General features: G+C 51.5%; 1 protein-coding gene across 1 annotated transcript in view; it reads left to right on the top strand.

Annotated features, from left to right (window-relative positions):
- Positions 1-19,193, top strand: part of col7a1 (collagen, type VII, alpha 1) — a 72,306-nt gene that overhangs the window by 40,528 nt on the left and 12,585 nt on the right. Inside the window, exons 56-95 of the mRNA XM_030374688.1 lie at positions 40-75; positions 243-284; positions 564-644; positions 885-920; positions 1,199-1,234; positions 1,904-1,984; positions 2,107-2,142; positions 3,860-3,931; positions 4,123-4,167; positions 5,214-5,249; positions 6,093-6,128; positions 6,615-6,719; positions 6,857-6,922; positions 7,608-7,643; positions 7,723-7,758; positions 7,863-7,910; positions 7,999-8,034; positions 8,477-8,602; positions 8,727-8,936; positions 9,117-9,152; positions 9,238-9,282; positions 9,390-9,506; positions 9,651-9,722; positions 9,822-9,866; positions 11,578-11,613; positions 12,598-12,633; positions 13,345-13,389; positions 13,469-13,501; positions 13,614-13,676; positions 14,050-14,085; positions 14,608-14,688; positions 14,825-14,893; positions 15,423-15,458; positions 15,755-15,814; positions 15,920-15,964; positions 16,265-16,300; positions 17,495-17,530; positions 18,104-18,163; positions 18,552-18,677; positions 18,790-18,861. Coding sequence (XP_030230548.1) covers positions 40-75; positions 243-284; positions 564-644; positions 885-920; positions 1,199-1,234; positions 1,904-1,984; positions 2,107-2,142; positions 3,860-3,931; positions 4,123-4,167; positions 5,214-5,249; positions 6,093-6,128; positions 6,615-6,719; positions 6,857-6,922; positions 7,608-7,643; positions 7,723-7,758; positions 7,863-7,910; positions 7,999-8,034; positions 8,477-8,602; positions 8,727-8,936; positions 9,117-9,152; positions 9,238-9,282; positions 9,390-9,506; positions 9,651-9,722; positions 9,822-9,866; positions 11,578-11,613; positions 12,598-12,633; positions 13,345-13,389; positions 13,469-13,501; positions 13,614-13,676; positions 14,050-14,085; positions 14,608-14,688; positions 14,825-14,893; positions 15,423-15,458; positions 15,755-15,814; positions 15,920-15,964; positions 16,265-16,300; positions 17,495-17,530; positions 18,104-18,163; positions 18,552-18,677; positions 18,790-18,861 — 2,385 coding nt within the window. The remainder of the gene's footprint in view (positions 1-39; positions 76-242; positions 285-563; positions 645-884; positions 921-1,198; positions 1,235-1,903; positions 1,985-2,106; positions 2,143-3,859; positions 3,932-4,122; positions 4,168-5,213; positions 5,250-6,092; positions 6,129-6,614; positions 6,720-6,856; positions 6,923-7,607; positions 7,644-7,722; positions 7,759-7,862; positions 7,911-7,998; positions 8,035-8,476; positions 8,603-8,726; positions 8,937-9,116; positions 9,153-9,237; positions 9,283-9,389; positions 9,507-9,650; positions 9,723-9,821; positions 9,867-11,577; positions 11,614-12,597; positions 12,634-13,344; positions 13,390-13,468; positions 13,502-13,613; positions 13,677-14,049; positions 14,086-14,607; positions 14,689-14,824; positions 14,894-15,422; positions 15,459-15,754; positions 15,815-15,919; positions 15,965-16,264; positions 16,301-17,494; positions 17,531-18,103; positions 18,164-18,551; positions 18,678-18,789; positions 18,862-19,193) is intronic.

Here is a 19,193-nt window from a genome sequence, read left to right as displayed (position 1 = left end):
TTATCGTTTATATCGTTTTGTTCTCCTCTTTTCTTGCAGGGGGCCACAGGCCCTGCTGGACCGCCTGGGAAAGTGGTGAGGAATTGTATATTCACGTTGATTTCTAAAGTTATGGGCCCTGCCCATAACGTTAATATGAATTCAGGAATATGAATGATGTAATTGAAGGACACTGGACTGTGTCCCCATGGCTCTGATGAACCGAACCCTAACCTAACCTAACCCTAACTCTGTCCCATCAGCTGGACCTCATGCCTCAGCTGAAAGGAGAACGAGGAGACAAGGTACGCTCTCCTTTATCAGATCCAAACCATCCCCAAAAGATTTGTTGCCGTTTCACGTATGATCTATGATTAATGTGGACGGCTGCACAAACAACTAATAATCTGATGTTGTCGACAGGTCTATAACTCTCCCCCTCACCTTTCAGTAGATGTTCTTTGCCCTCTAGAGTCACTAGCTTAAAGTAAATTCATTGTACATGCCTGTACAATGCACACTACATAGACACTGAGCTACACCACCTTCCCCAGCTCTCTAACCTGCAATGTTTGGGTCCCCAGGGGGACGCAGGCGACCCCGGAGAGCACGGCAGCAAGGGGCCCCAGGGCGTGGCCGGGGGCCCCGGATCCCCAGGGATACGGGTGAGTGAGGACCGCCCATCAGACACACGCCCGGTCCGACCCCACCGACCTGGGCACCGGCACCCTCTCCTGGGGTTAGGACCGGTCTGGTTATGGTTGGTTTATGACTGGTGGGGTTATGGTTCCCGCTGTTCCTAGATGGCGTGGTTACTGGTTTGCGTGGTTATGGTGGGCGTGGTTATGGTTGCCATGGTTCCTAAACGGCGTGGTTACTGATTGGTGTTTTCTGCCCCCTGTCAGGGTGTTGAGGGGCAGCGTGGACCCTTGGGAGCCAGAGTGAGTATACTAGTTAAATTAGTTATATTAGTTAGTATACTAGTTATATTAGTTAGTATACTAGTTATATTAATTAAATTAGTTACAATACTAGTTTTATTAGTTAGCATACTAGTTGTATGAGTTAGTGTATGATATAAGTTAGTATACTAGTTATATTAGTTAGCATATTAATTAGTATATTAGTTAATGTATTTTATTTTAAAGTGCAGAATCCCCCTGTTGTGAATGACCCCCCTTCCTCTGACAGTTACTCTTACTTCCTTTCTGCCCCCCAGGGCGACAGTGGAGAACGAGGACCCCCTGGGGAGAAGGTAGGGGGGGGGCCCTGCTACAGCCTCCTCAGACTCATGATGATGATAGAAGTCATTCTGGTGCCTGAGACAGACAGCGTCTGCATATTGTTATTGTTAGCCTTGGGTTAAGGTTAGGCTTAGGGTTAGTGTTAGCCTTGGGTTAGGGTTAGTGTTAGCCTTGGGTTAGGGTTAGTGTTAGCCTTGGGTTAAGGTTAGGGTTAGGGTTAGTGTTAGCCTTAGGTTAGGATTAGGGCTAGTGTTAGCCTTGGGTTAGGGTTAGGGCTAGTGTTAGCCTTAGGTTAGGGTTAGTGTTAGCCTTGGGTTAGGGTTAGTGTTAGCCTTGGGTTAGGGTTAGGGTTAGTGTTAGCCTTGGGTTAGGATTAGGGTTAGTGTTAGCCTTGGGTTAGGGTTAGGGCAAGTGTTAGCCTTGGGTTAGGGTTAGTGTTAGCCTTGGGTTAGGGTTAGTGTTAGCCTTGGGTTAGGGTTAGTGTTAGCCTTGGGTTAGGGTTATGTTAGCCTTGGGTTAGGTTTAGCGCTAGTGTTAGCCTTGGGTTAGGATTAGTGTTAGCCTTGGGTTAGGGTTAGTGTTAGCCTTGGGTTAGGGTTAGGGTTAGTGTTAGCCTTTGGTTAGGGTTAGGGTTAGTGTTAGTCTGTCCCCAGTGACTGACCGCCTGTGTCTGACCGAAGGGGGAGCGAGGTGCTTCTGGTCTGGATGGGCGAGCCGGTCTGGACGGTAAACCAGGGCCGGTCGGGCCCTCTGGCCAGCAGGTGAACTCATTCTTTTCCTTCTGAATCTTTATGCTGCCAAACCTTTAAAAGGCCTCAAAATGGAGACTGAACACACATGAGAACGGTTATGAAAAGAGTTTAATGATGCTGTCTGTCCTCAGGGAGACGCTGGGAAGCTGGGCAATCCAGGACGCGATGTGAGTACAAACACAAACACACGCACACCTGCACACGCACACACACACACACACACGCACACACACACAGGTAGTTGCCATAGAGCTCTGTAATGCTTCCACCTGGTGAGGCGACACCAGGGACTTGGTGGGGTGGGGAGGTGGTCCCAGAGATCAGAGCTGTGGAGGCTGGTGACTGTGGAGGCCGGTGGCATGGTAGAGCTTAAATGACAGCTTAAACCAACCGATTCAAATTGATTTCCTCTCAATGGAACCAAACAAGCATCCATTAATCCATCCTTAACCATCATATTAGTCTAATCGGACACTCACACACCTGCTCCATGTTTTTAATGAATGATTTGCTTGGTCATTAATATCTGTCTCCCACAATATGTTCCTCTCTGTCCACCAGAAGCATCTCGTTAATCTATTACTTTACAGGGGAGAGCTTGACTCCACACAGAGAAGAGGTCAGAGTACCAGACAACCTGGTCTACCGCTGGCCTTGTGTTGGTTTAAGTCATTTTGCAGCTATAGACTTTTTATTTTTATAGACTGTTTGTGGTTTGAGGGCTGAGAGATTTAGTTTGTTTTGGTCCAAATTAGCATTTAGCATTTGGTGGGCCTTGTGTTTACAAAACAACTTGAATCTTTGAATGTGGGGATAGAACATGATATTCATAATAATGAATAATAGATGAGCTAAGATTATTGTGGTAAAGGGCGTACTCATAAATCACTGGATATTAGTATTAGTGTTATTGTGTACAGTACAGGACATTGCATTATGCAAAACTCTGCCCTTTACATAGCTCACATAGCTCACCGATGACATTTCATAGAGCCTCATTTAACATGAAGTAATGGAAAGCTGAAAGGTCTCTTTTTCGTACCGTATAAGAGTACAGATCCTACCACAGCCAACTCGCCCACACCATTCCTGGATTCATCTGGATTCATGTGAACATCTGGATTCATGCTAATAGTTTAGTTTGTGGTTCTTGTAGAGGGTGTGTGTTTAGTATTAGCTGATACTTCATCATGCCTCAATACTTCTGCCTTTCTTTGAATACAACTTTACACTTCCAAGAGGTGAAATGGTCGTTCTACTACAGGTATTCAATTATGTTCATGACATAAGTGACAAAAGAAAATCAGATGGCATTCGAATAGTGTATTACCCAGCTTTGATGATGACTCAGTTCTGATGAGTCAGTCAGGACGTTCATTGGCACACACTCACAAATTCTGCTTTGGACGCTGTATCCAACCAGAGAATCCAACCAGAGAATCCAACAGATGCTTTTTAAGAAACACTTTTTTTAATCAATGCAATAATTTTCTGCAGTAATATATTGTGTCAAATGATTGATTCCTTTAGTAAGTAGCCATGAAGCAAGATAATGTTTGGATATGCTGTACACTATCCTTTATGTAACATTACAATACACACCACCGTACTGCAGAGGGTGCTGTGGAGCTGATCCCTACCTTAACGCACTCACATCCCTTCTGTTAAGGAATTAACATGGTCTCCATTTTGAGAGCAATCCCACATTAGATTAGCATGATTCAATATTAAAACAATTCTAATTTGTAAAAGTAAATAAACTGTATGGTTAGCTAATCAAGGAAGGACATAGGTAAGCTTGGTGGACCGACGTGTGGACACATTAAGTGTAATCAGTAAACGATGGATTCTGTCTGATGCTTTAATGTTCTCTCCTCTCCCCAGGGTCTCCCAGGCCTCCGGGGCGACCAGGGACCGTCGGGCCCCTCGGGGCCCCCAGGCATCCCAGGGACCGCTGTGAGTGTTGCTGACCCTGAGACATGCTGTGTATGAAGGACTCCAGGGGCCACAGTGTTCAGGGGCCACAGTGTTCAGGGGCCTCAGTGTTCAGGGGCCTCAGTGTTCAGGGGCCACAGTGTTCAGGGGCCACAGTTGTGCTCCTTGTGTTAAACACACGGTGTGTGTTCTCTGTACTCCTCTGTCATCAGGGCAAAGCAGGCGACAACGGCAAACCAGGGACCCCGGGCAAAATGGTGACTCGTCTGTCTGTGTGTCTGTCTGTCTGTCTGTCTCTCTGTCTGGATCTTCGTCTGTCTGCCTGTCTGGATGTCCGGCCGTCTGTCTGTCTGTCTGCCTGTCTGCCTGTCTGCCTGTCTGTCTGACTGTCTCTCTGTTGGTCCGACTCATGTGATTCTGTTTTGAAGTCATTGGTTGGTACTAATGTGGTTCACTGCTCCACCGCATTACAGCTTTTTATTTATTTCAGGCACTGCTGCGTAACGGCCTCCTGCTGTTGTCATCAGGAGCGGAGTTGACTTATTGGCCCTCTCTTGTCCTCAAGTGTTAATCTAGACTCACTGACCAACTCTGGTCCTAAACTGTTAAATAGACTCGTTGACCCACTCTGGTCCTATAGTGTTTATCTAGACTCATTGACCCACTCTGGTCCTAAAGTGTTTATCTAGACTCATTGACCCACTCTGGTCCTATAGTGTTTATCTAGACTCATTGACCCACTCTGGTCCTAAAGTGTTTATCTAGACTCATTGACCCACTCTGGTCCTATAGTGTTTATCTAGACTCATTGACCCACTCTGGTCCTAAAGTGTTTATCTAGACTCACTGACCCACTCTGGTCCTATAGTGTTTATCTAGACTCACTGACCCACTCTGGTCCTATAGTGTTTATCTAGACTCACTGACCCACTCTGGTCCTATAGTGTTTATCTAGACTCATTGACCCACTCTGGTCCTAAAGTGTTTATCTAGACTCACTGACCCACTCTGGTCCTATAGTGTTTATCTAGACTCATTGACCCACTCTGGTCCTATAGTCTTTATCTAGACTCATTGACCCACTCTGGTCCTATAGTGTTTATCTAGACTCATTGACCCACTCTGGTCCTATAGTGTCTATCTAGACTCATTGACCCACTCTGGTCCTATAGTGTTTATCTAGACTCATTGACCCACTCTGGTCCTATAGTGTCTATCTAGACTCATTGACCCACTCTGGTCCTATAGTCTTTATCTAGACTCAGTGCTCTCTAGTCCTAAAGTGTTCTGTGTTACTCTGCAGGGAGAGGAAGGCGTACCGGGGGAAGACGGGAGGAAGGTGAGTGTGGAACGAGCTTTCCCGAGCTGCTTTAGAGCCCAAACACCAGCGAGCTGTAAGCCTGCTTTAGAGCCCAAACACCAGCGAGCTGTAAGCCTGTTTTAGAGCCCAAACACCAGCGAGCTGTAAGCCTGCTTTAGAGCCCAAACACCAGCGAGCTGTAAGTCTGTTTTAGAGCCCAAACACCAGCGAGCTGTAAGCCTGCTTTAGAGCCCAAACACCAGCGAGCTGTAAGCCTGCTTTAGAGCCCAAACACCAGCGAGCTGTAAGCCTGCTTTAGAGCCCAAACACCAGCGAGCTGTAAGCCTGCTTTAGAGCCCAAACACCAGCGAGCTGTAAGCCTGCTTTAGAGCCCAAACACCAGCGAGCTGTAAGCCTGCTTTAGAGCCCAAACACCAGCGAGCTGTAAGCCTGCTTTAGACGGCAAACACCAGCGAGCTGTAAGCCTGTTTTAGACGGCAAACACCAGCGAGCTGTAAGCCTGCTTTAGACGGCAAACACCAGCGAGCTGTAAGCCTGCTTTAGACGGCAAACACCAGCGAGCTGTAAGCCTGTTTTAGAGCCCCAACACCAGCAAACTGTAAGCCGCGCAAGCGTAGTAATCTGCACCCAATTATTAGGAGTGCAAATATGGACGTCCGGGTGATGATCCAGAGATCGGCTCATAGCTTTAGAAAGACCATCCATTAGGAGCAGCCATCCATTATCACCCTGCCTCGCCGTAATATCAATCTCACTTGGATCAGACTCACTTGGTAACTGCAGCTTTATATATACCTGTGTATATATATTTATATGTATATTTCACCCTCACAATCCTAACGTCATCCTTTTCATCGGCAGGGCGACAAAGGAGAAGGAGGAGCCGCTGGACGAGATGTCAGTCCCACCAGATCTTCTCGGATGTTTATTACCCCCCTTCCCCTTTCTGTCTGTCTGTCTGTCTGTCTGTCTGTCTGTCTGTCTGTCTGTCTGTCTGTCTGTCTGTCTGTCTGTCTGTCTGTCTGTCTCTCTCTCTCTCTCTCTCTCTCTCTCTCTCTCTCTCTCTCTCTCTCTCTCTCTCTCTCTCTCTCTCTCTCTCTCTCTCTCTCTCTCTCTCTCTTTCTTTCTTTCTTTCTCTCTCTCTCTCTCTCTCTCTCTCTCTCTCTCTCTCTCTCTCTCTCTCTCTCTCTCTCTCTCTCTCTCTCTCCGTCTGTGTGTCTTTCTCTCTCTCTCTCCTTCTCGCTCTGCCTATCCCTCTGGGGGGAGGCTGGGGGAGGCTCAGAGAGGGTGGGGGGGGGGGGGTCAGCCTCCTGCTGTGACTGTGCTGGAGCCCTGGTGGCTGCAGGGTGGGGCTGATGCTGTGGTGTGGGCGTGTCTCCCCAGGGCCGCGACGGACTGAAGGGCGATCGGGGGCTGGCGGGGCCCTCCGGCCCGGCGGGGGCGGCCGGTCTCCCCGGGGTGCCGGGAGGCATCGGACCCCCTGGACAGGTGAGACACTCGGTACCCCCCCCCCCCCCCCCCCCCCCCCCTCTGAGGAGAGGGACTCATGGGGATGAGGGCGTCATATGATGAGCGGCTCTCCTGAGAACGCTCCTCATGGTGGTTCTCTCTGGTGTTCCCCTCAGGTGGTGTACGTGAAGGGGGCTGCCGTGGCACCCGTGGCCGGACCCCAGGGACCCCCCGGAGCCACGGTAACACATGACTGAACCACAGACACCACTGACCACTTTGTTCACATCATTTCAGGACACAAACTCTCTGAACCGCGTCTGGAGGAGACGTGATTACCTCACACTATTGTTCACTCTCTTAACAGTTCGAGATTGAGAATAGAGGATCTGCGCCAACGTAAAAAGAGCCACACAGATACACGCCCCCAGAGTGTTTAAGACCCCCGTTGAGCGGGACGGCGTGGGCTGAGGCTGTGGCTCAATGTCTTCTCTTTGTGTTCTGTTTGTTGCTGCTCCCCCCCTGCATCCACCTCCTCCACCACCACCACCACCTGCTCCTCCTCCACCACCTCCACCACCATCTCCTCCACCACCACCATCTCCGCCACCACCTCCTCCACCACCTCCACCATCACCACCTACACCTCCTCCTCCACCATCACCACCACCTCCTCGACCATCGACACCACCGCCTCCTCCAACTCCTCCATCTCCTCCACATCCTCCACCACCACCATCAACAACACCTCCTCCACCATCACCACCATCTTCTCCGTCACCTCCTCCACCTCCTCCACCACCATCTCCGCCACTATCACCAACACCTCCTCCACCATCACCACCATATTCTCCGTCACCTCCTCCACCTCCTCCACCACCACCTCTTCCACCACCTCCACCTTGTCCATCCTCCCTCCCCCTGCAGGGCGTGTCGGGGTCCCCAGGCGTGCTGGGACCCAGGGTGAGTCCATGCCCTCGTTGATCTTAGCTCTGTCTCGGTGATCTGTCTTCTCTCTGACCGCAGCTCTGCTCTGTTCCAGGGGGATCGAGGACCCCATGGTGCCAAGGGGGACACGGTGAGTGGCCCCTGTTATGACCCCCATCAACCATAGCCACGGGGGGGTGGTTCTGGGAGAGGTTTTATGTTCTCATCCCGATCCTGAACTCTGTGTGTGGACAGGGCGACCCCGGAGAGGACGGAGCGCCGGGAAGACCGGGAACGGCGGTGGTGAGGCGACTCTGAGCACGACAGGAATTGGCCGTGTTGGCCCAGAGGTCAGGGGTTAACGTTTCTTCTTCTGTCTCTCCTTGATCAGGATGTGCAGAAAGCGCTGTCCAACCTGGGGATCCTGGTGAGCTCCTCATACGGTCACACCTGAAACACCTCACCCTGTAGATAGAGGACATCACACCCTGTAGATAGAGGACATCACACCCTGTAGATAGAGGACATCACACCCTGTAGATAGAGGACATCACACCCTGTAGATAGAGAACACCTCACCCTGTAGATAGAGGACATCACACCCTGTAGATATGAGAACACCTCAACCTGTAGATAGAGAACACATCACCCTATAGTTACAGAACACCTCACCCTGTAGATAGAGGACATCACACCCTGTAGTTACGGAACACCTCACCCTGTAGGACACCTCACCCTGTAGATACAGAACACCCTGTAGGACACCTCACCCTGTAGAACACCTCACTCTGTAGGACACCTCACCCTGTAGAACACCTCACCCTGTAGGACACCTCCAGGAGACTCACCTGTGCCCTGCTGCCCCCCAGGTGTCGGACCTGAAGATGGTGGTGGACCGGAGGGACCTCCTCGTGACCCCCCCGGTCCTGAAGCCCCAGAAGGGCCAGCATGGCGAGCCCGGGGAGCAGGGGAGCCGGGGCCCCACGGGGGCCGACGTGAGTAGCCTCTGGGGGTCAGGACCGGCCCTCTTTGATGACATCACAGCTGGATCACATGATAGTGCCAGGCTGTGACGGTCTTCCTCACGGACGGCGGACTCATGGTTCTTCTCTGACCCAGGGTCTCCGCGGCTTACCTGGGGAGAAGGGCCCTAAAGGAGACCAGGGGGAGCGGGGCCCGGCCGGGGCCACCGGCCCCACAGGGAGGGCCATCGGAGAGCGCGGACCAGAAGGACCCCCCGGACAGGCCGGAGAGCCCGGCAAGCCTGGAATACCCGGCGTCCCCGGCAGAGCGGGGGAACTGGGAGAGGCTGGGAGGCCTGGGGAGAAGGTGGGAGGACGGACCTGACGCCTAAATGTCCTTCTACATGGGACATGGGGGCTCTGCTGACGTGCGTGTGTGTGTGTGTGTGTGTGTGTGTGTGTGTGTGTGTGTGTGTGTGTGTGTGTGTGTGTGTGTGTGTGTGTGTGTGTGTGTGTGTGTGTGTGTGTGCGCGTGTGTGTGTTTCAGGGCGAGAGAGCGGAGAAAGGAGACAGAGGGGAGACTGTGAGTATATACCTCCATAAATGTTTGATGTATTTTGCAAGTGGCCACCAGTAGCAGCGTTCCAACCCTGGCCTTTCCCTTTCAGGGCAAAGCGGGGCTGACCGGGGCAGTTGGCCCCCCGGGTCCAAAGGTAAGGCCTCCTCACGCCACCGTGGTCCCCATCAGTCCCGTACCGACCCATCTGTAGGTACACCCCGGGCAGGACAGCAGACACTGACGCCTCTCTGACCACCACAGGGCACGTCGGCCGAGGCGGTCGTCAACGGAGCCCCGGGGGTCCGAGGGGTCCCTGGAGTCATGGGGCCCAAGGGAGAGCCCGGAGCCCCGGGAGCACACGGGTCCAAGGGGGACCGGGTAAGGCGAGAGCTCCCAGACGGACCCAGAGGACCTCCTGGCCTGGTGGTCCGGCTCCCTCTCTGGTGGCTCAACGTGTAAAAGAAAGGTTTCTGGTGTGGTATGACGAGAGGATGTGAGCTGGGCCGTGTGACTGCGTTGCAGGGCTTCGCGGGCTCCAGCGGGGATAAGGGAGAGCGGGGCGAGTCCGGAGAGCGAGGGCGAGACGGGTCTCAGGTAGGGCGTCGCGGTCTGGTGCCGCTCAGAAGCTGTTATCAATAAAACCAGATTGGGTTCACTTTGAGATGACACCGGGTTGTGATGTTTGGATTTCAGGGACCCGCAGGAGAACCGGGTAAAACCGGTCAGGATGGGAAGCCGGTAAGTGGATCAGGATTGTTATTGGTCGAAAGCGATTTATAAAAGATTGAACTGTTTTTTTGTACTGTAATCACCTGCCTGTTGACGGCATGGTGGTCTTTAACAACGTGAAATGGGACTGACAGAGCAGGGATGCTCGAAGGAAAACAACATGAATATTTGATGTTTGGCTACGATGTGATTCTATATGTTCTATATGTTGTTGTATTGTGTATTGTTGCATAGCTAACATGTATGTATTTATATACATATGTATTTACTGTTTGTTTGTAAAGCACATCCTGTGATTTAACCATTGATGCTTTGTGTTCATAGCGATAACATTTGAACTTCAGTGATAATCTTCAGGTGTTCAGCAGAAAGGGACCTCGTCTAATACAACTAGCACCTGACTGTTAGCCTAATACAACTAGCACCTGACTGTTAGCCTAATACAACTAGCACCTGACTGTTAGCCTAATACAACTAGCACCTGACTGTTAGCCTGATACAACTAGCACCTGACTTTTAGCATAATACAACTAGCACCTGACTGGTGGCATAATACAACTAGCACCTGACTGTTAGCCTAATACAACTAGCACCTGACTGTTAGCCTAATACAACTAGCACCTGACTGTTAGCCTAATACAACTAGCACCTGACTGTTAGCCTAATACAACTAGCACCTCACTGTTAGCCTAATACAACTAGCACCTGACTGTTAGCCTAATACAACTAGCACCTCACTGTTAGCCTAATACAACTAGCACCTGACTGTTAGCCTAATACAACTAGCACCTGACTGTCAGCCTAATGCAACAAGCAGCACCTTACTGTTAGCCTAATACAACTAGCACCTGACTGTTAGCCTAATACAACTAGCACCTGACTGTTAGCCTAATGCAACCAGCAGCACCTTACTGTTAGCCTAATACTGTACCAATCAGCGCTTGTTAAGGAGCTGTCCCAGCGTGAGTTGTCGATCTTGGAGCAAGGGCGGGAGGAAGGGGGTGGGAGGTAAGGGGGAGAGGAGGGGGGGGGGGGGGGGGGGGGGGGTGGGAGAGGAGGTAGGAGGAGGGGGAGAGGAGGGAGGGGGGATGAGGGTGAGAGCAAGTCCTCACGCTGTCCCGTTCTTCTTCCCTGCCCGCCGGGGGAGTAGGGTCCAGTAGGGCCCGCTGGTCGGCTAGGACTCCCAGTGAGTAAACCAGTAAACCAGTGGCCAGGGCTCAGGGTGTGGAGCCTGGAGGAGGGGGGTGTGGTGGGGGAGGTGGGCTGATTGTTGGGGAGGCTGGGTTGCTGTTGGACCAGCAGGTGGAGCTGTGTTTCCTCCCTCTTCCTCGCTGGCGCTCTGCACATCAACGACGGTCAGACTTTGGCGGCTCCTCACTGACGCTTCACCTCCTCCCCTCATGTCTTCATACCCTCCTCCTCTGTGTCTGCTCCTGTCGCCCATCTGTCCGTCATACTGTCCTCCTCCTCTGCTACTCTCTCTCTCTCTCTCTCTCTCTCTCTCTCTCTCTCTCTCTCTCTCTCTCTCTCTCTGTATGCCTCTCTCTCCTCTCTCCTCTCTCCTCTCTCTCTCCCCCTCTCCGTCTCTCTCTCTATATCTCTCTCTCCTCTCTTCTCTCTCTCTCCTTCTCCGTCTCTCTCTCTATGTCTCTCTCCTCTCTCTCTCTCTCTCTCTCTCTCTCTCTCTCTCTCTCTCTCTCCTCTCTCTCTCTCTCTCTAGGGCATGCCTGGGTTCCCTGGAGTTCTGGGCAGACCGGTAGGTGCTCTTTAGGCTGGCTCTTTGTTGCTGTGGTTCTCCTGCTTGCCTTGAGAGGTGCAGTTGGCATGGATGTTGGCAAGCGATGAGATGCTCTCACACAAGAGAGACTTACTGATAAAAACATCTGCATCAGGCGCAGCCCGCCAGATCTGTTTTGGGCAGACCCCCCATTGTCTGGCCACCTGCCTGCCCTTCATTTGGACTTCAGGAATTTTTTATCCTGACCACCTGTTCCCCAAGTGGTGTCCAATTCAGTGCCAGGGTGAGGGTGATGGTTAGAATCAGAGTTAGAGTGAGAGTAAGGCTGCGGGTTAGAATCAGGGGAGAGTTAGAGTTAGAGATAGGTTAGGGCTAGAGTTAGGTGAGGGTTAGAGTTAGGTGAGTGTTCGAGTTAGGGTTAGAGTTAGGTGAGGGTTCGAGTTAGGGTAAGAGTTAGAGTTTGGGTTCGGGTTAGGGTTGGGGTTCGAGTTAGGGTTAGGATGAGTGTCAGGGTTAGAGTTAGGGTTAGTGTTAGGTGAGGGTGAGAGTTACAGTTATGTGAAGGTTAGGGTGAGAGTTGGCGTTAACGGTTAAGGTTAGAGTTAGAGTGAGGGTTTGAGTTTGAGGAGGGTTTGTTTGTATCCATTGTGTTACTGGGATGAGCGGGCTGACGTGATGATTATGATATCTGCTTCATGTGCCTTGTGATTTCCTTCTGCCCTTGCACTAACCTTTCAAAGCCTTCGTCTCGCTGCATAGCTTTGATTGAACGTGAATCCTCCTGCATGTTTGGGCATGATGATGGAACGGTAGTTTACACTCAGATAAAGTAGAAACTCTTTTTACTTTATGCTAACATATCTTTAAATGGTTAAGAGGAGCCCATTTTTATATCCGTCACGATCAAAGTGTGCCGTCTCTCGACTTACTGCATGCAACCCCTCTCCTCAACCAGCGTGAAGCTTTACTGCCTGACTACAGCTTAGCCTTCTCTGTCCACAGGGAAACCCAGGAGAGAACGGGGTCAGAGGGCCCACAGTGAGTACCCCCACTCACTCACTCACTCACTCACTGGCACTGACTGACACTCACTCACTCACTCACTCACTCACTCACTGACACTGACTGACACTCACTCACTCACTCACTCACTCACTCACTCACTCACTCACTCACTCACTCACTCACTCACTCACTGGCACTGACTGACACTCACTCACTCACTCACTGACACTGACTGACACTCACTCACTCACTGACACTGACTGACACTCACTCACTCACTCACTCACTCACTCACTCACTCACTCACTCACTCACTCACTCTGACTGACACTCACTCACTCACTCACACTGACTGACACTCACTCACTCACTCACTCACACTGACTGACACTCACTCACTCACTCACTCACTCACTCACTCACTCACACTGACTGACTGACACTCACTCACTCACTCACTCACTCACTCACTCACTCACTCACACTGACTGACTGACACTCACTCACTCACTCACTAACTCACACTGACTGACACTCACTCACACTGACTGACACTGACTCACTCACTCACACTCACTCATTCACTCACTCACTCACTCACCCTCTCACCCTCTCACTCACCCCTCACTCACTCACACTGAGTGACACTCACTCACTCACCCACTCACACTGACTGACTGACTGACTCACTGACCCAGACTAGCAGCCGCTGCTGTACTGATGCTTCCGTTGATGTTGCTCTAGGGTCCGCTCGGCACCAACGGGCCCCCGGGACCCCCTGGAGTGAAGGTGAGCATGCTCTTCATATTGACGCCACACACATCCTGAGTTTGAGTCCACCTCACTCCATGCTTCATGTGATTGACAGGGCAACAACGGCAACCCGGGGGTGGGAGTCCAGGTAAGGCTTCACGTCTCCCCGTCGAATGATCCGTCACTGTGAGGCGGCCATCTTAATTAAGCTGTACCGTGTGGTGGTGGTCTGACCTGAGATCCTCCTCCCGTCCCTACAGGGTCCCCCCGGGGCCCAGGGGAGCACAGGACTGCCGGGGCCCGCCGGTCTTCCAGGAGCCGTGGTAAGCTGCCATACATCAAGCTAAGGGCCCCTCTGGGCTGGAGGTCTGTAGACCCCCTCTTGGCTGGAGGTCCTGTCTGTGGACCCCCCTGTCTGTAGACCCCCTCTGGTCCTGTCTGTAGACCCCCTCTGGGCTGGAGGTCCTGTCTGTAGACCCCCCTGTCTGTAGACCCCCTCTGGGATGGAGGTCCTGTCTGTAGACCCCCTCTGGGCTGGAGGTCCTGTCTGTAGACCCCCTCTGGGCTGGAGGTCCTGTCTGTAGACCCCCCTGTCTGTAGACCCCCTCTGGTCCTGTCTGTAGACCCCCTCTGGGCTGAAGGTCCTCTGGTTCTCTGCTGTGATCCTCATGCCCCGTGTCTGTCTCCGTCTCCCAGGGTCCTCAAGGCCCTCCTGGGCTGTCCGGCCAGGTGGTGAGTAGAGCTGTGGGGAGAAGAGCCCTCACCTGCAAGGACACCACTGCACTCAACCACTGCACACAACCACTGCACACAACCACTGCACACAACCACTGCACACAACCACTGCACACAACCACTGCACACAACCACTACACACAACCACTACACACAACCACTGCACACAACCACTACACACAACCACTGCACACAACCACTGCACACAACCACTGCACACAACCACTGCACACAACCACTGCACACAACCACTGCACACAACCACTGCACACAACCACTGCACACAACCACTACACACAACCACTGCACACAACCACTACACACAACCACTGCACACAACCACTGCACACACTCACTGCATGGAAAGCACACACAACCCTCACTGCATGGAAACAACACCCAACCCTCACTGCATGACAAACCACTGGCCTCAACCCTCCGCTCTCCTCCACCTTTCAGCATTGGAGCCACGTTGACCTTTTGGCTTGACCTTTACAGTGAAGTGTGCCTACCCCACAGGGCGAGGGCGGCAAACCAGGGGTCCCCGGGAGGGACGGGGTACCAGGCAAGGAAGGAACCCCAGGACTACCTGGAAAACAGGTGTGTGTGTTTGTTTGTGTGTGTGTGTGTGTGTGTGTGTGTGTGTGTGTGAGTGTGTGATATACTCATATTGCGAGGCCTTCTGTTGTGTTTCCGGTTCCTCTTCAACCCTTCCTCTTCTTCTCTCCCCACCCAGGGCATCGCTGGACCCTCAGGAGTGCATGGATTAAAGGGGGAGCTGGGGGACAGTGGCCCCCCAGGGAAGGTAGCCCGCCTGTGTGTGTGTGTGTGTGTGTGTGTGTGTGTGTGTGTGTGTGTGTGTTTGTGTGTGTGTGCGTGTGCGTGTGTGCGTGCCTGCCTGCGTGCGTTCATGAGCTGTCAAAGGCTGCTTTATTATTAACGGTCGGATCCAATATTTACACGGGCTAACGGAGATGAGAATAGATGCGGGGTAAAGTGAAGTAAACTCTCCCTCTCCATCATCTGGACTATGGGCGGCGTAGGAGTCTGGTTATGTTGCTGTTATGTCCTCCTCGTCTGTCGTCTTTATTAGCCTGTTTTACAGGGTTATTCTTAGTGCACCACTGGTGCTTCAGGGGCCAACAGAGACTGTGATGAACCTAAGGGCCCTCAGCCCACGCAGAGCCCACCCTCAGTCTGAGGGCCGGGGGCCCCACCCAGAGACGTGTAATGAAGAGCAAGCTTTCAGGAGCAGCTCCTGCATCGACTGCACTGTGAAGTGTACTTTTCCTTTACTGGTAATGACTGTCACTTTGTCTCCCCGTCTCCTCCAGATTGTGGCCGGACCCCCGGGGCCCAAAGGACGAGACGTAAGGAGATATTCATATCAAGCTTTATATCATCTGCACTTTACTCTCATGTTCCCCCTGACCTTTGTGTGATCGTCAGGAGGAAGTGATGTTCTTTGGTTCTCCATAAGCATTCCAAGCCAGATGGAACCAGTATCACAAAGGACCCCTCCCTGCGGCCCCCCTGAAGAACACCTTGATTATTGTTAAACGTTCTCTGCCAGCAACGCTGGGCTGTGATTTGAAGAGTCGTGTGTGAAATGCTCCAGACCTTTTGTAGCACAACCGTCCGACCTGATGTTCTTGTGTTGGACCAGGGGCTGCCGGGCCAGGCCCTACCCGGGGTGACGGGAGAACGAGGTCTACCCGGTTTTAAGGTGCGTCTGTTCAACCCCTTTACCGTCGTGTTGTCGACACCATCAACGCCCATGGGTGGGGCTCGTTCTCTAACACCGTCCTCCATGCCCCTTGCTGCGGTTTAGGGCGACAAAGGAGAGAGGGGTCCAGCTGGGATCAAAGGGGACAGAGTAAGTAACACTACTTCTACTGCTCCAGTAGTACCGTAAACTACTGCTCCACTAGTATCGACCTACCGGCAATATATACAATATATATGCCGCCTTGCATGGTTGTCAGCGCCGGTGTGTGACAACCACAAACCAACGGTGTGTGAATGTGTGTATGAATCGGAGAGCGGGTGAATGTGTGTATGCATGGGTGAATGTCAGGCCATAATTGTGAAGCACTTTGATTGGCCGTCGGTGAGACAAGCGCCGTACGAATGCAGGCCACTTGTATATATTTCTTTGTTTTGTTTTGTCTTGTAGGCGCTGCCTGGAGAAGACGGCAGCCCAGGAGAAGATGTAGGTGTCAGATGAAGCACCAGGCTTTCACACCCCTGCTCTCTGCTCACACTGCCATCCACAGGGGGGGGGGGGGGGGGTGTTACAGGAACACCTTACCTAACCAGCAACACCTGAACTGTGTGGATGCTGACTGTGATACCTGATACCTCTGTAACCCTTTAGTACGGGTTACCCCAGGCCAGCCTGTTTGGGGTATAGCCCATCCAGTTGCGGCTGACATTATCAAATCTGACTAAATTGTAAAAAAAAAAGAAACGCCAAGTGTAAACACCGCCATTCAGGCAATATTTGTACAGTCAAGGGGTTTGAGTCCCAGACTTTGATGTTAATGGATTTCAGTCCTTTGTTGTTGAAACATCACACAGGACTCCGCACCATCTGGCTGCCACGTAAGTTAGTCAGATCTCTGAAAGATCCGCAAATATTCAGAGGAGTTATCGCACAAAGAAATGTTGGTGGTTTAATTTTCCCCGCAAGACATAAAGGAGCAGCAAGAGGCAAGCTGTGGAGGCGGCCTGCATTAGCCGAAGTACAAGATGACATTGTGTCGAGGTGTTTGAACACAGTGGGTATCACGAGAGGAATCACGGCGGCAGCATCGCTGGGATAACGACACTGTTAGCGGAGCAGTTACCCTGGAGCAGCAGGGCCACAGATCGGGTTGTGATCACCGTGTGCAGTTATTTAGTCATCTAGTCAGTGGTTCACTTCCAGGACACTGCGTTCTGAGCACATTGTCGTCGTGATTCTGCAGAACTTGGCAGCATGTACCTTCTCATCCGTCCAGGGGTCAGGAGTCCAGACCCTCAGTTAACAGCCCTATATGGTGGCTCGCAGAGGCTTCAATCTGCCCCTACTCCATTGCTCCTTCATTAGGTGGCAATCTTTTGAATCGTATTGTTCTACAACCATCTTTTTATTTTCTCGTTTCTTAAACAAATGTACACTAATTATATCCTTTGCTGTGTAAAGGCTGTGTGAGTTATAAATCTGTTCCACTAATAAGACGAGGGGTATCACACCTCCCACGCTCAGCCTCTCACACCGTTGTCCTGTAATCATACCTCAATCCATCTTTATTGTTTCATTAGTCCAGCTTCTCTGAACCTTTTAGTTATTACAGTCACAACAAACTAATGCTGGATGAGGTGCTATTAATCTCTTGACCGTTCCTCCCCTCTCTTCCCCCAGGGGGCCCAGGGTCCAGCAGGACCCAAAGGAGACAAGGTGAGCACACCGTTCGCCACACATCCTCCTGGAAATCCGGTTCCAGAGAGGTCGAGTGCTTCTAGAAAAACACACTTCAGATGTGTGTCAGACCTTCTCTATAGTGGCTGCTAAATTAACCGAAATGATCTCTTTGAACGCTTTTAAATCTAAGATGAGAGCATTTCAGACCACCTCTTTTACTTGATGTTTTTTATAAATTCTAATTTACTTGTAACTGTTTTTTAAAAAAAAAAAAAAATACTGAAGGGTTTCACTCTGCAACTTGTCCACTCAAAAGACTCGACTAGCCCTTTTACGCCTCGTTGACTTCCCCCCCTGGATTCTACCCTGACCCATAACCCTGTTTACCCCACCTCCCCACCGCCGGCCTGCATCGTTAGTCCAACTGTGTCTTTATCCCCAAGATACTTCAGTGTGTTGACTCTGGACCTACTGACCGTAGAGAGATGTGCCCCTCTGAGACACAAGCTTTGAAATGATTCATGAGATGAGAAGCATGGCTCCGTCAGAAGTGGGTCAGCCGGCCGTCGGTGAACGGACTCTGTGTTCCTTGTGTTCCTTGTGTTCCAGGGAGATAAGGGTGTTGGTCTGGCCGGACCGTCGGGCCAGCACGGACCTCAAGGTTTAAAGGTCAACATGCAACACAACAACCCCACGTACACCCCTAACATACACACACAGACTCCTCCGGATAACGTGTCGCATGCTTCAGACTTGGTCTTAGTGCGTCAAGATGAGATTAACGGGTTCTCCGGTTGTGTCAGCTGACCTCAGTCCTTTCTTTATCCTTTATTCTTTATTTCAAGGCTAGCCCCTTGAGATGTACGATCTAAATTCCGAGGGGTTCCTTACAAATAATGACAAACAATGCAAACATAATAAAAATCAATCACGTAATAGCAAACCTATAAGCACAAGGACAAAGGCACCCACACACACATACACACTCCATCAATGCGCCCCAAAGCTAATCTCCCCACCAGGGCTGTGTTGTCGTAACATCTGCCTCTTGTTTCAGGGAGATCAAGGTCTTCCCGGCCCCGCCGGGCCCCTGGGGGCCAGAGGTCTGTCGGGCAACGCGGGCCTGGCCGGCCTGAGAGGAGAGGTCGGGGAACCGGGCGCCCCCGGAGCCTCTGGAGAGCGGGTGGGTCTCGACCTCAGAGCCTTCCTCCCTCACGGCGCTGTCTGCTGGGTGTCAGAGTGATGAAGAGCTTCATGCGTGTATCTTCATCTCTTCTCCTCTCTGTGTCCTGCAGGGTCTCCCCGGGTTCTCAGGGCGGGTCGGCGCCCCGGGGGTTCCCGGTCCGGCCGGGACCCTGGGCCCAGCGGTGAGTTCACCCTCTCACTCCTAGGCCTAAAAAAAAAAAAAGTTTGGTTCCTGTCGGTTGTCAGTTGAGGTCATGGGTAGGTAGGGAATTTATTATTATTTTTTTTATTTTTTTTTCCAGCGGCAGCGAATGATAGGTAGGTTGTTTTCATTTAAAAACGAGAAAATTCGCTCATCCTTGTACAGAATGAAGAGGTGCTGTACAAAAACGTAATCATAGTTTGCATCAATTTTTTTTATTTTTTTTATTTTTTTTATTTTTTTTTATAGAGCTCATCAAATAATTTGGGCCCTACCGTCAACAGGGAGCGGCAGGAGCTATGAATGCAGTGG

Source organism: Gadus morhua, chromosome 13 (genome assembly GCF_902167405.1).
Source record: "Gadus morhua chromosome 13, gadMor3.0, whole genome shotgun sequence".
In the NCBI taxonomy this organism is placed as follows: Eukaryota; Metazoa; Chordata; class Actinopteri; order Gadiformes; family Gadidae; genus Gadus; species Gadus morhua.
The sequence above is the reverse complement of the archived record's forward strand: the minus strand, read 5'-3'. Positions and strand labels throughout refer to the sequence as shown.